The following is a 14,787-nucleotide window of genomic DNA, read 5'->3' on the forward strand; positions in this document are numbered from 1 at the left end:
TTTTTTTTTTTTTTTTTTTTTTTTTTTTTTTTTTTTTTGTGTAACCCTGCCTCGAACTCAGAAATCTGCCTGCCTCTGCCTCCCAAGTGCTGGGATTAGAATTTATGGATTTATGTTGGAAGTTCATGGAATGACCATGCTATGCTTATCCATGTCATTTGTTTTTTTAGTAGAATGGTTTATTAAGGGCATGGGGGGGGAGTTAAGAGGGTAGTAGAGACAGAGAAAGGGAAGGAGAGAGAGAGAGAGAGAGAGAGAGAGAGAGAGAAAGAGAGAGAGAGAGAAGTAGAGGCCGGCCATGAGCAGGTGGAGAGGGGCAGTAAGGGACAAGAGGACAGAGCAAGAACCTTTGGGTGGGTGTTTTTTGCTTTTGGTTTTTCGAGACAGGGTTTCTCTGTGTAAACTTGGCTGGCCTCAAACTCAGAAATCCGCCTGCTTCTGCCTCCCAAGTGCTGGGATTAAAGTCGTGTGCCACCACTCACTGCCCGGCCTTTGTTTGGTTTTTTTGAGGCTGAGTTTTGCTACATTGCTTGGGCTTTGGACTCCTGGGGTCAAGATCTTTTTGCTGAGACAAGTATATACTACAGCATCTAGTCTTTTTTTGTTTTCTTAATTGACAAACAAGAAACTTCAGGTATGTTTGCTTCTTAGCTGCTCCTGGGTTTTGCTCTTCTGCCTGGCAGTATACACCACATCTGCATTTGCTGTCTCTCTGGCTTTTGTCTATACCAGCCAGCCTGTCCTTTCTTGGTTATGCTTGACTGATAGGCACTTTAAATGGAGACATAAAAGTTTTGGACAGCTCATTATTTTCCCTTGGGTCAGAGAGTATCTCTAGACAGCCAAATATTGATAGTGCATTATTGTAACGCTACCACAAACCATTGTCAGAGTGGTTTCATGACGAAAACTCCACAAAACAGGTCATAAAACTGGTTAGTGCTTTTGAAGCCCTGGCAAAGGAAGAGGATATTTCCCTAAATTATCATTAGTGTACGACCCAGGCAAGACATTTAAAGTATGCTGACAATCTGTTCTACTGAAGAATTTCCATGTATCTTCTCAAAGATGACAAGGATCAAATAACCAGTTTTATTCACTATTGGTGTTGTCGAGCTGCCACTTTTCGGGTACAGCTGTTATGTTCTATGCTCTGCAGGATCTGTGTTCGCCACCTTCTTTGTGGCATCAGCCCCCTGGTCTAGTTAATTTCATTGGTTCTCGGGTTTGTTTTGGTTTTTTTTTTGTTTTGTTTTTTGTTTGTTTGTTTTTGTTTGGTTTTTTTTTTTTTTTTGGTTCTTCTAGACAGGGTTTCTCTGTATAGCTCTCTGGCTTTCCTGGAACTCACTTTGTAGTTTATAGACCCGGCTGACCTCGAACTCAGAAATCTGCCTGCATCTGCCTCCTTAGTGCTGGGATTAAAGGCGTGCACCACCACGCCTGGCCCATTTATGGTTTTCTTTCTTTCTTTTTTCTTTCTTTCTTTCTTTCTTTCTTTCTTTCTTTCTTTCTTTCTTTTTTTTCTTTTTTTTTTTTTTTTTGCTGTTAACATGGTGTTTTTTTATTTTTAAGATTTATTTATTTATTATATGTAAGTACACTGTAGCTATCTTCAGACATTCCAAAAGAGGGCGTCAGATCTTGTTACGGATGGTTATGAGCCACCATGTGGTTGCTAGGATTTAAACTCCGGACCTTCAGACCTTCGGAAGAACAGTCAGGTGCTCTTACCCACTGAGCCATCTCACCAGCCCCCATTTATGGTTTTCTAAAGATGACTGGAAATTTTGGTACATTGTGATTCGTACAGGGTTACTGTTTTAAGTTCTCTTGTTCTCACCCCGTCTGGTGCCTATACGAATTACTTTAACCATAGTCTTTGGGGAACATGGGCTTCCATGGTGGTCCTACATATAGTGCCTGACATGCTGGCACTTCTATGTCATAGACACCTGTATAGGACCTTTTTATATAATGGCACCTGTTGTGCAGTGACAACGTACAGTAAAACAGCAATGACACAAACACTTATTTCAAGTCAGGGGAAGGAAAGGACATTTTATCCCAACCAACACTTTGAAGTCTTATTAAAAAGAATGAAAGATCCATCTATGTAGCTTTATTTAATAGGGATGGTGAAGGCAGGGTAGCAAACTTTTTTTTCTCTAGTGATAACAGTGAAAAGGCTGTTTGCTTTAACTGCTAATTTGAGCTGCCATCTTGTGTCCTGGCATGTGTATGCTTTGACTTGGCTGGTCTGCCTGAGACTCCCCTGAATGAACCCTAGTCCCCCGATGTGATTCCCATTTCCACTTCAACAAGATGAAAGGAAAGATCATGAACCAGGAAAAACTCTCCAAACTGTAGGCCCAATTGTGCATCGATGGGAAAGGAGCCATTGACAGATGATTTAAAAAAAAAAAAAAATGCAGTTCTCCTTAAAGAAGTTAGGGTGAACAGTATCTCTGGCATTGCAGAAATGAACATGTTTACAATCAGGGATCCATCTTAACAACCCTAAACTTCTGGCAGCAAACACCTCCATCATTACAGGCCACTCGGAGACAAAGCAGCCGAATCCTACGCCAGCTTGGTGTAGACAGTCTGATAAAGGAGTCTGGCTGAAGCTCTGCCCAAACTGTGGATGGAAAAGCACCTCTTGCTTCGGGAGAGTATGGTAATAAAGTTCCAGACCCGGTGGAGAGTCTTAATGAGGTTTCTAAGAACCAGGCAAACAGACACTTGAAGAAGTTAGAGCAGCAGCTATTTCTATCATGACTGCTTTCTGAAATTCTTTTGTTCATGGATTTGATAAAATTGAGACCTCTAATATTTAAGCCCAAGCTCCCTGGTTACCTTTTTTAAAGATTTTTGCTTATATACAATTCGTTCCTGAAAAAGCTTAACAATTTTTTGCCTAGTTAAAAATATAAAATGCCAATTTAACTTTATCATTTTATGAACTGTGGACAAAGCTGTCCCTGGGAGGCGGAATGTTTGTGTATGAGCTGTCAAAATGTGAAAAGACCCTGAAGAAACCTTACTCTCTCTGTTCATGGAGAACTGCAAAGCCATGTATTTCTCAGAATTGGCCAGTAGAATCTTATGCCACATTTGTTGTGAGGATCTGCCAAATTTGTAGGATGAAACTTTTTTTTTTAATGGTGTAAAGAAGGGGCAGGCTGTTGGCTACCTGGCTGGAGCAGAGCTGCTGAGCAGTGCTTAGAGGCTTGCTCAGAGGGTGTGGGTAGGCACTGCCTCTCACTAACCCTGCTCACTTCACTCCATTTCAAGCTGGGGGGGGGGNGGTTTTGTTTTGTTTTGTTCTGTTTTGTTCTGTTTTGAACTTTTACAACTCTGAACGCCTCATTGAAGATGGTAGGGACAACATGTGCCAAGCCTGTTTTTGAGTTATTTGATTGGACAAATGTTTGTGATATCATTCGCAGTAGGGAAAGTGTAATTTTCCATGTCTTCTGGATGTTTGGAAGTTGAGTGATTTTTTTTCTTCTGTAAAATTTCCACGAATAAGTAACTTTTGCCCGTGCTTTCAGGTTGATTTTGAGTGCCTTGGTAATCATCGTTAACCCTTTAACCCTTGCTTCTTCCCACAACCCATCTCCATCCTCATCCAGTAAAGGAACTGGAGACCCTAGGTTCAAACCTGAATAGTGTAATTAAGGTTTAAAAGTATGAAAAGTTTTAGCATGTTAAAAATGCTTAAATGTACGAAGCTACAGTGCAAACCCCGTTTTGCCATTGATATTACAAGCTCTGGCCGGCATCTGGGAGGCGAGCTCTGGTGTTCACTGACACCCTAAGCCCCTGTGAGGTCGTAGCACACCTTCCTGTTTGTATATTACCTCTCATGGATCTGTTTTCATACACAGGATTATTTCTTGAAGCCTATGCAGGAGCAGATTCATCTGCTAAGTCTCCTTCTCTCTTCCATAGATCTACTTATCCACATGACCACATTTATTGTATGTATAATCTTAAACATTGTTTTTTACTCGGGAGTGGGGGGGATAGGTGTGAGAGGCCGGGTTTTTTTTGAAATTTGGTTCAGGGTCTTTGGTACACTCTGCTTTTTAAAAGGTTTATCAAGTGTCTACCTTCGGGTCATCTTCTAGACTATTTGTGATTAATAATTCCTAGAACTGGTCTTTTTTTTTTTAATTAAGTAACAAAAAAACATAAAAAAATTAAGTGTACAGGTTATGAATGTCTTCTTTGGGTCGCGCAAGCATGCTCCTCATGTCTGCCAGGTCTGTCTGTCTTCTGCCTTTTCTTCTGAATTGCCATCATCTTCCAGAGCCTGTCTGGCACATGCCTCCTTCCACGGTTCACTCCACGCCAGTGAACGCCGATGCGCATTCCATTCCTGCAGGTGCCTAGCCGTCCAGCTTCCTGGCGGGGTCTCCCTTTCTTGCCCATCAGCCGCTCGCTCACTTCCCATCGCGTACTCTCCTCTCTTCGGGAAAGTCCGTCGAGTCCTCCTCCAAGTCTCCCGCCACCCTCCTTCCTCCCCCGCCTCGGGCTCGCCCTCCCTCCCTCTCGCCCGCCCTCCTTCTCTCCCTCCCTCCCTCCCTCCCTCCGGCCCCCCACCGCACCCACCAGCCGGTCCCCGTGCTCGCCCGCAGTTCAGCTGGAACTTTACTCCAGCCGGGGCAGAGCGCCGTGGGCGCGCGGGGCGGGCGGGCGGACGGGCGGGCGCGTGGGCGCGTGCAGGAGCGGCGGCCGCGGGAGCGCCGGACGGCGTGGGTGTGCGAGCGGGCCGGGGGCGTCGCGGGCCGGCCTGCCCTATAAGGGGCCGAGCCGCCTCTGCCTCCGGGCGGGTGCCTGGCGGGCCGCGGCGGCGGCAGCGGCGGCGGCGGCGGCGGCTGCGATTGGCTCAGGCGCCCCATCCGGGGACTGGGCTCGGCGCTGCTCGTTCGCCCTAAAGGTACCAATATGGCGGAGGTGAGCGGAGAAACCGGGCAGCGGCGGCCGTGCTGGAGCGGGAGCCGGGCGGCCCCCCGAAGCCCCGCGGCGGGCCTGAGAGCCACGGCTCCTCCCGCGGGTCCTCGGAAGGCGGCGCGGCGGCGGCGGGGGGCGCGGGGCGGCGGCGAGGCGCGGCGGGGCTGCCGGAGGGGCGGGAGCGGGCGCGGGAGCGGTCTCCCTTCGGGACTAGGCCGCGGCGGCTCCGACCCCGGCCGGGCCGGGCGGCGGAGGGCGGCGGCGGCGAGCCTCGGGCCGGGGTAGGCTCCGGGCCGTGGCCGGGGCGGCTGACGCGGGCCGCCGTTCGCTCGGCGCCTCCTCCCGGGATCGGGGTGGGTGGAGAGCGGCCGATCCTCGGTCGGCGGCTGGAATGCAGCGCGGAGAGCGGGCTGCGCCACTGCCCCGCCGGAGTGAACCGACCCGGCCCTCGGCTCTCCGGCCGCCCGCCGCCCCTCCTGGCCGGGGGCTCGGAGGCCAGCGGGAGCGGAGCGGGACTCTCTGCCCCGAAGCCTGCGAGGTGCGGCGTCCCCGGGCGCAGAGACCGACCCACACCTCGACGCCCTCGCCGGCTGAGCGACCCGAGAGTCTCTTTACCCCGGGGCCGGACTTGGGGGGACGCCGGGCGACCCGGGGCTGCCGGGCTAGCTCCCCTGGGACGGACGGGCAAGCTGGGGGAGGGGGCGGCGTGATGGGAGCACCGGGGCTGGGCAGGAGCGAGCTGTGTGTGCTAGGGCCGAGCTGGCGGACCGGGGACCGACCGCTCCCCCGGGGAGGAACCGGCTGGTCCCAGACTCAGTGGTCGCGGCTCCGACCTCGGTGGCTGGTCGGTGGGGGTGGGGAGGTGGGGGCGGGAGGGCGCTCCCGCTTTGGGTTGGGGACCAGTGTCAGATTCGAGCTGGCCTACGCTTGGGGCAGTCGACAAACCCTGGAGTTGGGGCACCCGCGCCCCCAAAGGGCAGGCTGTGTGTCTCAGAGGGCGAGAGACCCTCCTAGGGGACGGGGTTGCGTTTCGAGGAGTTGCCCTAGGGCCAGCGGAGAGCTGGGTGAGCTGCCGTCGTGGGGGGGGGGACTCGTGAGATGCCCGGGATGAAGGATTGATGCTGCGAGCCGGGTAGCTCTGGCTTCGGCTTCCCGGCTTTGTAACTTGCCGAGCTCTAAACGGTGTCTCGGAGTTGCCCGTTTCAACTCTCGGCCCTCGTCCGGAGTCTGCGAGTTTGTACACTGGGGACTTGGGGAGGAAGGCGAGGCAGCCAAGAGGGGGCCCGAAAGGGGCCGGGAGCGATTGGAGCGAAGCTACGTCTTGCACTTTTTGGCAGCTGCCTGGGAGCGCTCGACTCCGCCCCCTCTGCGCCCTGTTGCCTGCGCTGCCTCCTTTTCCTTGCTACAGGATTCAGCCTCACAGTTTTCTTTTTCTCTCTCTCTCTCTCCCCCAGGCTTCCTTTGGAAGTTCGAGCCCAGGTTTGTTCAATTTTCTTACCTCTTCGGAGGGGGGGGGGTCCCAGAGGGAGATAGGCTCAAAGATTTGCTACTAAAAGGATTCTCAGTATACCCACAGAAATGTATCCTGCTATATTTTTTCATCGTTTGGATCTTAAAGAGTTCCAGTGTAGTTTTACGTTGTTAGAGGAGGGAATAGTTGTTCCTTGTGCAGATTGGAAAAAGTACCCCAGAAACCTTATTACAAAGTCTTTTATTCTCACATAACTTTTTATTGTTTGCCTCTAAGCTGGAAATGAATCCCAAATCAACTTTATACAAATTAACAGCTTGTTTTATTTTTATTTATTAAAAAGAAATTGTCCCTTTAACTTGTCAGAACTTGGGGCAACTTGGATTATTAGCTCTTAACTCTCCATTTTTCTTTACTATGGCTCTCAAATGTTCAGTTATATTTGAACTGAATTGGGTTAGGTAAAGCTACCTTAATGATAAAGGAAAAAAGCAATGTGTGTCTTACTGGTTTTACACAGAGGCGTATTATTTTGAGCGGAGACCATCTTAGCTTACCTAGTACAGAAGCCAGAAAATACATTGAGGATCCAATAAACGGAGCCCACAGAATCTGTGCAGGTGTACTTCGGTGGGAGGGGAGGTTGTAGTATCTCTTTCCTTATCTGCTAAACTGTTTTAGGTTCTCAAACTTTTTCTAGCTGCCTTGTCTCACTTGTTCCAGAAAAGTACCTCTGGAATTCTCCACCCCCTTTATTGTATATGGAGGCAATTAGAATTGTTTTGCAAAGTCACCCAGCATAATGGAGTAAATGCTTTTTTCCCCTCTTCTCTGTATAGGGACTACCAAGTACTAAGCAAATTCTCTGCCATTTATCCCCAGACCCCCCCCCCCACACACACACACACACACACACACAGGGTTTGTCTGTGCTGTCCTAGCTGTCCTGGAACTCACTCTGTAGACCACGCTGGCCTCGAACAGGAATTCGGCCTGCCTCTGCCTCCCGAGTGCTTGGATTAAAGGCGCGCGCCACCACTGCCCGGCCCCCCCAGACTTTCTTTACCTGCTGCTTTAGAGATCTAGCCATTTCTCTTGCAGTCTTAGTTTTTGTATTTAGCTAACTTTCAAAGACCTATTTAGGTATCTTTTAAGGAGGTAAAACAGATCAACACAAAGTGAATGGAATATGTGATTGTTTTTAAAATCATTGTCTACATCAGTCCAAGTGTTAAAATTTTTCCTAACTTTGAGACAAGCAGCTCTTTGTTATGACACAAACAAGTTCAGGGAAAGAATATTTACATACATGATTTGAACCATCAGGTTGATAATATAATTTTGCATCATCTGTAGAAGTTGCAATTTAAATAAAATCCAAAAGGCAGTGTGGCTTTAATTTAGTATCTAAGCAGACACTAAGTTTTTAATGAATTAGTCAATAGAGAGAATTTTAGATCTGAAAGGAACTCACAGATCATTGCCTTTAGCCTTTTGTATTTTACAAATGAAAAACCAAAGCTAGACCTAGAAATTTTGAATGGCCTGCCTCAAGTCTCAAGTCTCGAAGCCAGGAGTAGATGTTCAGGGCCTTCTGTTTCATCCTCGACACTGGCATACCACAGATGTTTCTCAGGAAAGAAAATTTATAAAGGTGGTGTTCTGGTTTTGAGCTAGTGAGTAAATATTTCTTTCTCTCTAAAAGTTTAAGTTAAGCAATATCTATTTCAACAAAAATGAGCATATACTATTTTTTTAGCTTTAAAGAAATAACAAAACCTCCTTGCTGCAAGTCTTATGGAAGTGGAGATTTGTATTTGTGTGACTGGGAGTGGGCTAATACTTACAATTCTCTGAACTCAGAAACATGGAACTGTAGTTACAGCCTCTCCACCATGAGAACATTTGGGCCTAGTTCACTGTTGAATGATTTCACATGGTGCTTAAATGTTAGAAATTTTAAACTAGTTAATAACTTTATTAAAAATAGAGCAAGCTGTTGAATATTCTTCCGTATACCTGACCACACCCCCGGGTCTCAGAATTCCTCTTCCCAAGCTCTGAGCTTCACTGGTCCAATTGCATTTAATACTAGTGCAAAACAAACGGAGAGAGCCCTGCTTCTTCTCAAGCATTTGTCTCACTCTCTTGGAGCAGAAGATCTTATTTATTTACTTATTTGTGAACTTGTTGAGTACATATTTAAAAATATGGTGTTAAAATAAATAAGTTTGTATTGACAATAGCAACTTGGCAGTGGAATGTCTTCCAAAATCTGCAGATACAATTTTTTTGTGTTACCTTCCCATAATTCTAAGACTTTTTGTTTGGTTGGTTTTTCAAGACAGGGTTTTTCTGTGTGACCCTGGCTGTCCTAGAACTCACTCTGTAGACCAGGCTGGCCTTGAACTCAGAAATCCTCCTGCCTCTGCCTTCCAAGTGCTGGGATTAAAGGCGTGCGCCACCATTGCCCAGCAATTCTAAGACTTTTAAAAGCAATCTAGAACATGGATTTGCACTTTAATGTAGATCTGAATAAAGTGATTCTATGCTTTTAAAAAACTTAATTGTTATATATAGTTGCTTCATAGTATTTGTCTTAAAAGCCAATTTTCTATTGGATTTTGTATCTGTTTAGGGTTATAGTTAATGTAAATATATATATATATATATCTTCTGAAATATTAATGTTAGTTTGCTGACTCTTTTCTGGAAGTCTCCCATTCCTGGAACTTCTGATGTTTGGTCATTTGGCTTGTCTTTTGGCTATACTAGGACTTGAACCCAGGAGCCCGTGTGTGTAATCCAGACAGGCATTGTGCCACATTGCGGTGTGCCTAGCTAGCTCTTGCTATTTTAAGGAAATGATAACTAATACGAATTTTGATTTTCCACTTCAGAACATGCCATTGAAATAATTTTGTTAAGATTACATGTTTTCTTTTCCATGGTCTGAGTCCCTAAAAGTGGAAATACTATACCTTGTTCTTTTCATGGTCTGGATGCCCGTAAAAGTGTTTGTGAACACTCTACCTTGTATAAAATACTCTACGTTGTATAGAATACTCTCTACCTTGTATAGGGCCCTCTCTACCTTGTATAGGACACTCTACCTTGTATAGAACACTCTACCTTGTATAGGACACTCTCTACCTTGTATAGGACACTCTCTACCTTGAGTATAACACTCTCCCTTGTATAGGACACTCTCTACCTTGTATAGGACACTCTCTACCTTGTATAGAACACTCTCCCTTGTATAGGACACTCTCTACCTTNTTGTATAGGACACTCTCTACCTTGTATAGGACACTCTCTACCTTGTATAGAACACTCTCCCTTGTATAGGACACTCTCTACCTTGTATAGGACACACTCTGCCTTGTATAGAACACTCTCCCTTGTATAGGACACTCTCTACCTTGTATAGAACACTCTCCCTTGTATAGGACACTCTACCTTGTATAGAATACTCTACCTTGTTCTTTTGCTGCTTTAGGTATCTTTTTCAAGACCATATATAGTTTTACTTTATAACCCATAAAGTGTATAGTAAATTCATTTAATAAAATTCACATATAATATCAAAAGCAACTGGAAGACCAGCACACATTTTCCTTTTTGTTTGTAACTAACTGGCCCTGCTGTGGGTGTGTTTCCTTGTAGTTGGGTCGTTGTCATCTGAGGACCATGACTTTGACCCCACTGCGGAGATGCTAGTGCATGACTACGATGACGAAAGAACTCTAGAGGAAGAGGAGTTGATGGATGACGGGAAAAACTTCAGCTCTGAAATTGAAGACTTAGAAAAGGTAAAGGCTTACTGTAGTACTAGAACACATACACTTTGGTAAAGACTTAGACATTTTATTGTAAGTTCTTCTGGAACCTTTCTGAACTATTTTATGCACCTTTTTTATTTTTTAAACCTAATATTAAAGATTTCCTCATTATTTTGAGAGTAGTCTAGTCAGAACATGTTCATTATTTATCTGTTAGTATCATTTTTTACCTTGTCCCAGAACAGTGGGGGTCAGACTAGAGCTTACCTTAGTCCTGTAGTAGAGTAGGGAAAATCTTTTCCTTCCAAAGAAACTTAGATTGGTGGGATGCTATTAAGAGACTGAACAAATTTTACTGTACTTTCAAATGTAAATTGGCAATATTCCGTTTGCACCCTCCAGTCATCTTTTCAAAACATTCTGGATTGAGTGCCGTTCACAACTTCTTAAGTCCAAAGGCAATATAAATTCAAATGAACTGCATTTTAAGCCTTCCCTTGCACTAGGCCTACAGCAAAAGTCTTCTTGCACAGGGTCACCTTGGAACGCTGTCGGATTCTGCTGTCTGTAAGTTAACCCCATTTGAAAATTTCTGATCAGCTCACAGGAACAAAAGCCTTCAGGAATAATAGCCAATAGTATCAATTGTTGGAGTTCTCACCACTCTTGTGCCTCTGGGTTTTTTAGAGTGCAAACGTAAACAGTCTCTTCAGGCTTTGTGAAGCAGGGCTGAGTACAGTAGTCATTTCTTCCTGTTAGTGTACAGGGAAACAGTCTTCAGGGCCTGCTCTCTCAGGCAGCTCCAGTACACCTGAAGTTTTGGAAGCACCTTCATTCACATGATTAATTAATCCATGGTAATTATTCATTTAAAAAGTATCTCCAAGACACAAGTGGTGGCTCCCGCCTCTCTGTATTCCTAGCACTTAGGAGGTAGACTCAGCAGGATCATGAGTTCAAGGCCAGCCTGAGCTCCATAGCCTGCGTTAGTCCAACCTAAAAGTATGTAGTCCCTCTTTCTATCTATCTGCTGATAATTGCATTTTATCACCCACCTCTGAGTTTCTGCATTTAGACAGTATCAGTGTCTCAGATGGTTCTGCTTCTTGGCAGAATACAATGATCTTTACATTTTTCTGAAAACTGAGAGGGCTAGTTTTTTTTTTTCTAGTGTGCATTGGACAGGAGACCAAATGTTCCTGCTACATCCTCTGAGTGGTGGTTCTTTCTTCAATAAAGTATAGCTGTCTCTATTGCTATTTAATAAAACACAAAAATGAATAAAAGAAACAAAGGGTAAAACTTGCAGAAATTTTATATTTTGACTTTTATGTAATTTAATATATTGATCTTTATTGAAACTATAATTTAGGCAGTGGTATATTTCAACAGTTTTAGGGATAGTATGTTAATGTTCACTTTCAAAAATTAGAAGTTTTTATTTTTATACTAATTAGAGTGTTGACTGAATAATTTAGTGCTTGCAAATTTTTGGCTATCATGCTTATGTGGCATGGAAAATAAGAATAGAGATGCAAAATTAGCTTTTCTTCTGTGACTCTTAGATTGTATGGCTAGAATTTAGTTATTATTTTAGTTATAGCAAAGTAAGGCTTTATCATAAGCTTTATAAATTTTGTTTCTTTTATATAACTTTTTCAACATTTTAATTTAGTAGTTCTAGATTTTGATGTAGCTCTTAAAAGGTTGTTATTAAATTGTCTAAAAACTTAGAAGTTTAAATAGAAACTTTAAATCATCCTTTCCACTGGGTTTTGTGGAAGATTAAAGATTCCGTATGTATTGTTTTACAGAGTCTCAGGAAAACTGTATTAGGTACTGAATTTGATCTGCACCAGTCTTTTTTTTTTTTTTTTTTAAGATTTATTTATTATATGTAAGTACACTGTAGCTGTCTTCAGACACTCCAGAAGAGGGTGTCAGATCTCGATATGGATGGTTGTGAACCACCATGTGGTTGCTGGGATTTGAACTCGACCTTCGGAAGAGCAGTCGGGTGCTCTTACCCACTGAGCCATCTCACCAGCCCTGCACCACAGTCTTAATTGACCAACTCTGCAATGCATCATGCATGCCAGGAGAGTGTTAGCTCATTTCCCCATTACTGACTGTAAAATGTCCCATTGGATAAGAACACAGATGAACATGTGGTTGGTAGTAGTGTATATCCTAATTTCTAACATGAGCATCAGAGTAAAATAATGATGTTTTCCTTTAAGAGAGAGATGGAGGTGTGTGGTTTCCCAAGGTGATCAGCAGTCAGCGTGCCCTGTGACTAAATTATATATACACTCCCCTTTCCTCATGTGTACTCTCCCATCATAAATAAAGCAGCTCATTGATAAATATGGCTGCGCTTACCTGTGTCTTTAAAGTTAAATACATTCGAGGAGAGGAGATGACAGAACCATCTGTCCCTAGCGTGATTGGTGGAACTTGTCAGCTGAGCTGGCTATTGCAGATGGCCTTGACCTTGGTAACTCAGTTTTGAGGGGAAAAGTATGAAATACTTCATTACTAGGTTCTACTAGGAAGTTCATTTGTGAAATGCTTCAGAAGGTGGATTCTCTTTAACCAGGTTCAAATCCAGTGCTTTCCCAGCTGTAATATCCATTAACCCCACTAGGAAGACTGTCTGCCATCTTTTGAACTTAGTAAGGTCTCCGTGATCACTGCAGCATCTTTGTTTAACAGTGGTGTTTTTATGAAGAACCAAGAACCCCTTGCCTCTTCCCTACCTCTGAATTGTTTCTATTCTTTTCAGCCTTCCTATCTTAGAGCTATATGCCTTCTCTCACAGGAGTCCATATATCCCCCCTTGGCCCTCAGTTTATTCTACTTAATGACTTTTGAGGGGGGTTAGGGTTAGGGTTAGGGTTAAGGTTAGGGATCTTACTGTGGCGCCCAGGCCTGTCTCACATCTGGGATCCATCTCCCAAGTGCTGAGGTTATATTCTCTTGGTTTTTATAAACTTGTCAAGTATGTCTCCCATTTGGATGAACTTAACCTCTTGATCCAGTATTGCTCTTGGTCTCTTTCCCTTTTAGTCCAGTGTCAGCCACCTGCTTCTCCTTCCAGTTAACCCTTAGCTTGGCCTCTTCCCGCGCATTGTAAGGTCACATGATCCTGGTTGCCAGATGGTAAGGATTCTTACTGCCCTTTTCTCATTTGGTTTCTCCTTGCTGTTTGGCTGCAGGGACCACCCTTGGCCTTTCAGCATCCTGCTTTCCTGGGTCCACCCAACTCTCCTGCCTCCATCCCTCTCAGCTGTAGGCAGATGCTGCCCTTGTCTTCTCCTCATTTTGCCCATCCATGGGCTCTCCCTCAAGCACAGTCCACCTGCCACATGTCCTAAGCCCTTGCCTTGGTTTTGTGGCTCTTCCCTGTCATGGTACTGGAGTTAGCTGGCTCCTCTGGGTGGAAGTCCTTACTGTTAAGACTTAGATCTTTCATTCTTGCTATCAAATAACTTAAAACTGTATTTTCCTCTCACATGTTACGTATGAAATTCTCTTCCTTCAGGTTCTTTTTTTTTTTTTTTTTAAATTTATTTATTATATGTAAGTACACTGTAGCTGTCTTCAGACACCAGAAGAGGGCGTCAGATCTTGTTACAGATGGTTATGAGCCACCATGTGGTTGCTGGGATTTGAACTCTGAACCTTCGGAAGAGCAGTCGGGTGCTCTTACCCACTGAGCCATCTCACCAGCCCTTCCTTCAGGTTCTTATTCTCCTTGGTCTAGAATAAAGATCCCAGTTTAAGATTGATAACTGTCCTGTGTGCTATAAGCTCCTGAATCGTATCTGAAGTTCTTGGGATAAAGCACAGACCTGTGGCCTGTGCTCTGTGCCCTGTTGTCTGTTGGGGGCTCCTCAGCCCCTGGCTTTAATACCATGTAGATGCTAATGAGTGCCACAGCCGGATTCTGTGAGCTCCAGGCTCCTGGCCAACTTGACTTTTCTTCTTGGATGCCTTATAGTTCTCAAACTTGTGTCCTCTGTAAAATTCTTGAATATAATTCCTTAAAAAAAAAAAAAAAATCTCCCAGTCCTGTCTCTCGTTTCTGTCCCTCTAAAGTACCCACCCTTTTGCTCAAAGAGAGACCTTTACCACTCACTATTCATGTCTCTCCATGACCCCACAACTCAATGTATGCAGCGTTCTGGTGTTCCAAGAAGAAATATGTCATGTTCCTCCTTTTGAAAGTCTTGTTTTTTTATGTCTCTGTGTGTTTGTACTCACAATCATGCCTGTGGGCATGTGTGGTCAGAGGACAGTGTGCAGGAGTCTATTCTTTCCTTCAGTCCTGTGGGCTTCAGGTTGAACTCAGGCTTGGCAGGAGTGCCTTTGCCTTCTGATTCAATTCTCCAGTGGCTTCCCTGTTCTTTGGGATATAGTCCTGGCTCCCTTCCTTGTCATGAAGCCCTTTTGATCTGTCCTTGCTGCTCTGGCCATTTTCTGTCTGAGTCACTTCTCATTCATATCATTTAGCCATGGCCACCAGCTGCTGCTGCTGCTGCTTCTTTTTTTTTTTTTTTTTTTTAAGATTTA

General features: G+C 44.7%; 1 protein-coding gene and 1 pseudogene across 2 annotated transcripts in view; both read left to right on the forward strand.

Moving 5' to 3' along the window:
* Positions 1-2,322: 2,322 nt before the first annotated feature.
* On the forward strand, positions 2,323-2,778 carry LOC110328874 (annotated as a pseudogene).
* Positions 2,779-4,779: 2,001 nt separating this feature from the next.
* Positions 4,780-14,787, forward strand: part of Mier3 (MIER family member 3) — a 26,842-nt gene continuing 16,834 nt past the window's right edge. The window contains exons 1-3 of one of the 2 annotated variants that reach the window (XM_021208521.1): positions 4,780-4,962; positions 6,414-6,438; positions 10,097-10,242. In XM_021208521.1, coding sequence (XP_021064180.1) covers positions 4,954-4,962; positions 6,414-6,438; positions 10,097-10,242 — 180 coding nt within the window. In that variant the 5' untranslated portion in view covers positions 4,780-4,953. The remainder of the gene's footprint in view (positions 4,963-6,413; positions 6,439-10,096; positions 10,243-14,787) is intronic. The other variant, XM_029544025.1, reaches the window with a different exon arrangement.

Source organism: Mus pahari, chromosome 11, assembly GCF_900095145.1.
Source record: "Mus pahari chromosome 11, PAHARI_EIJ_v1.1, whole genome shotgun sequence".
NCBI lineage: Eukaryota > Metazoa > Chordata > Mammalia > Rodentia > Muridae > Mus > Mus pahari.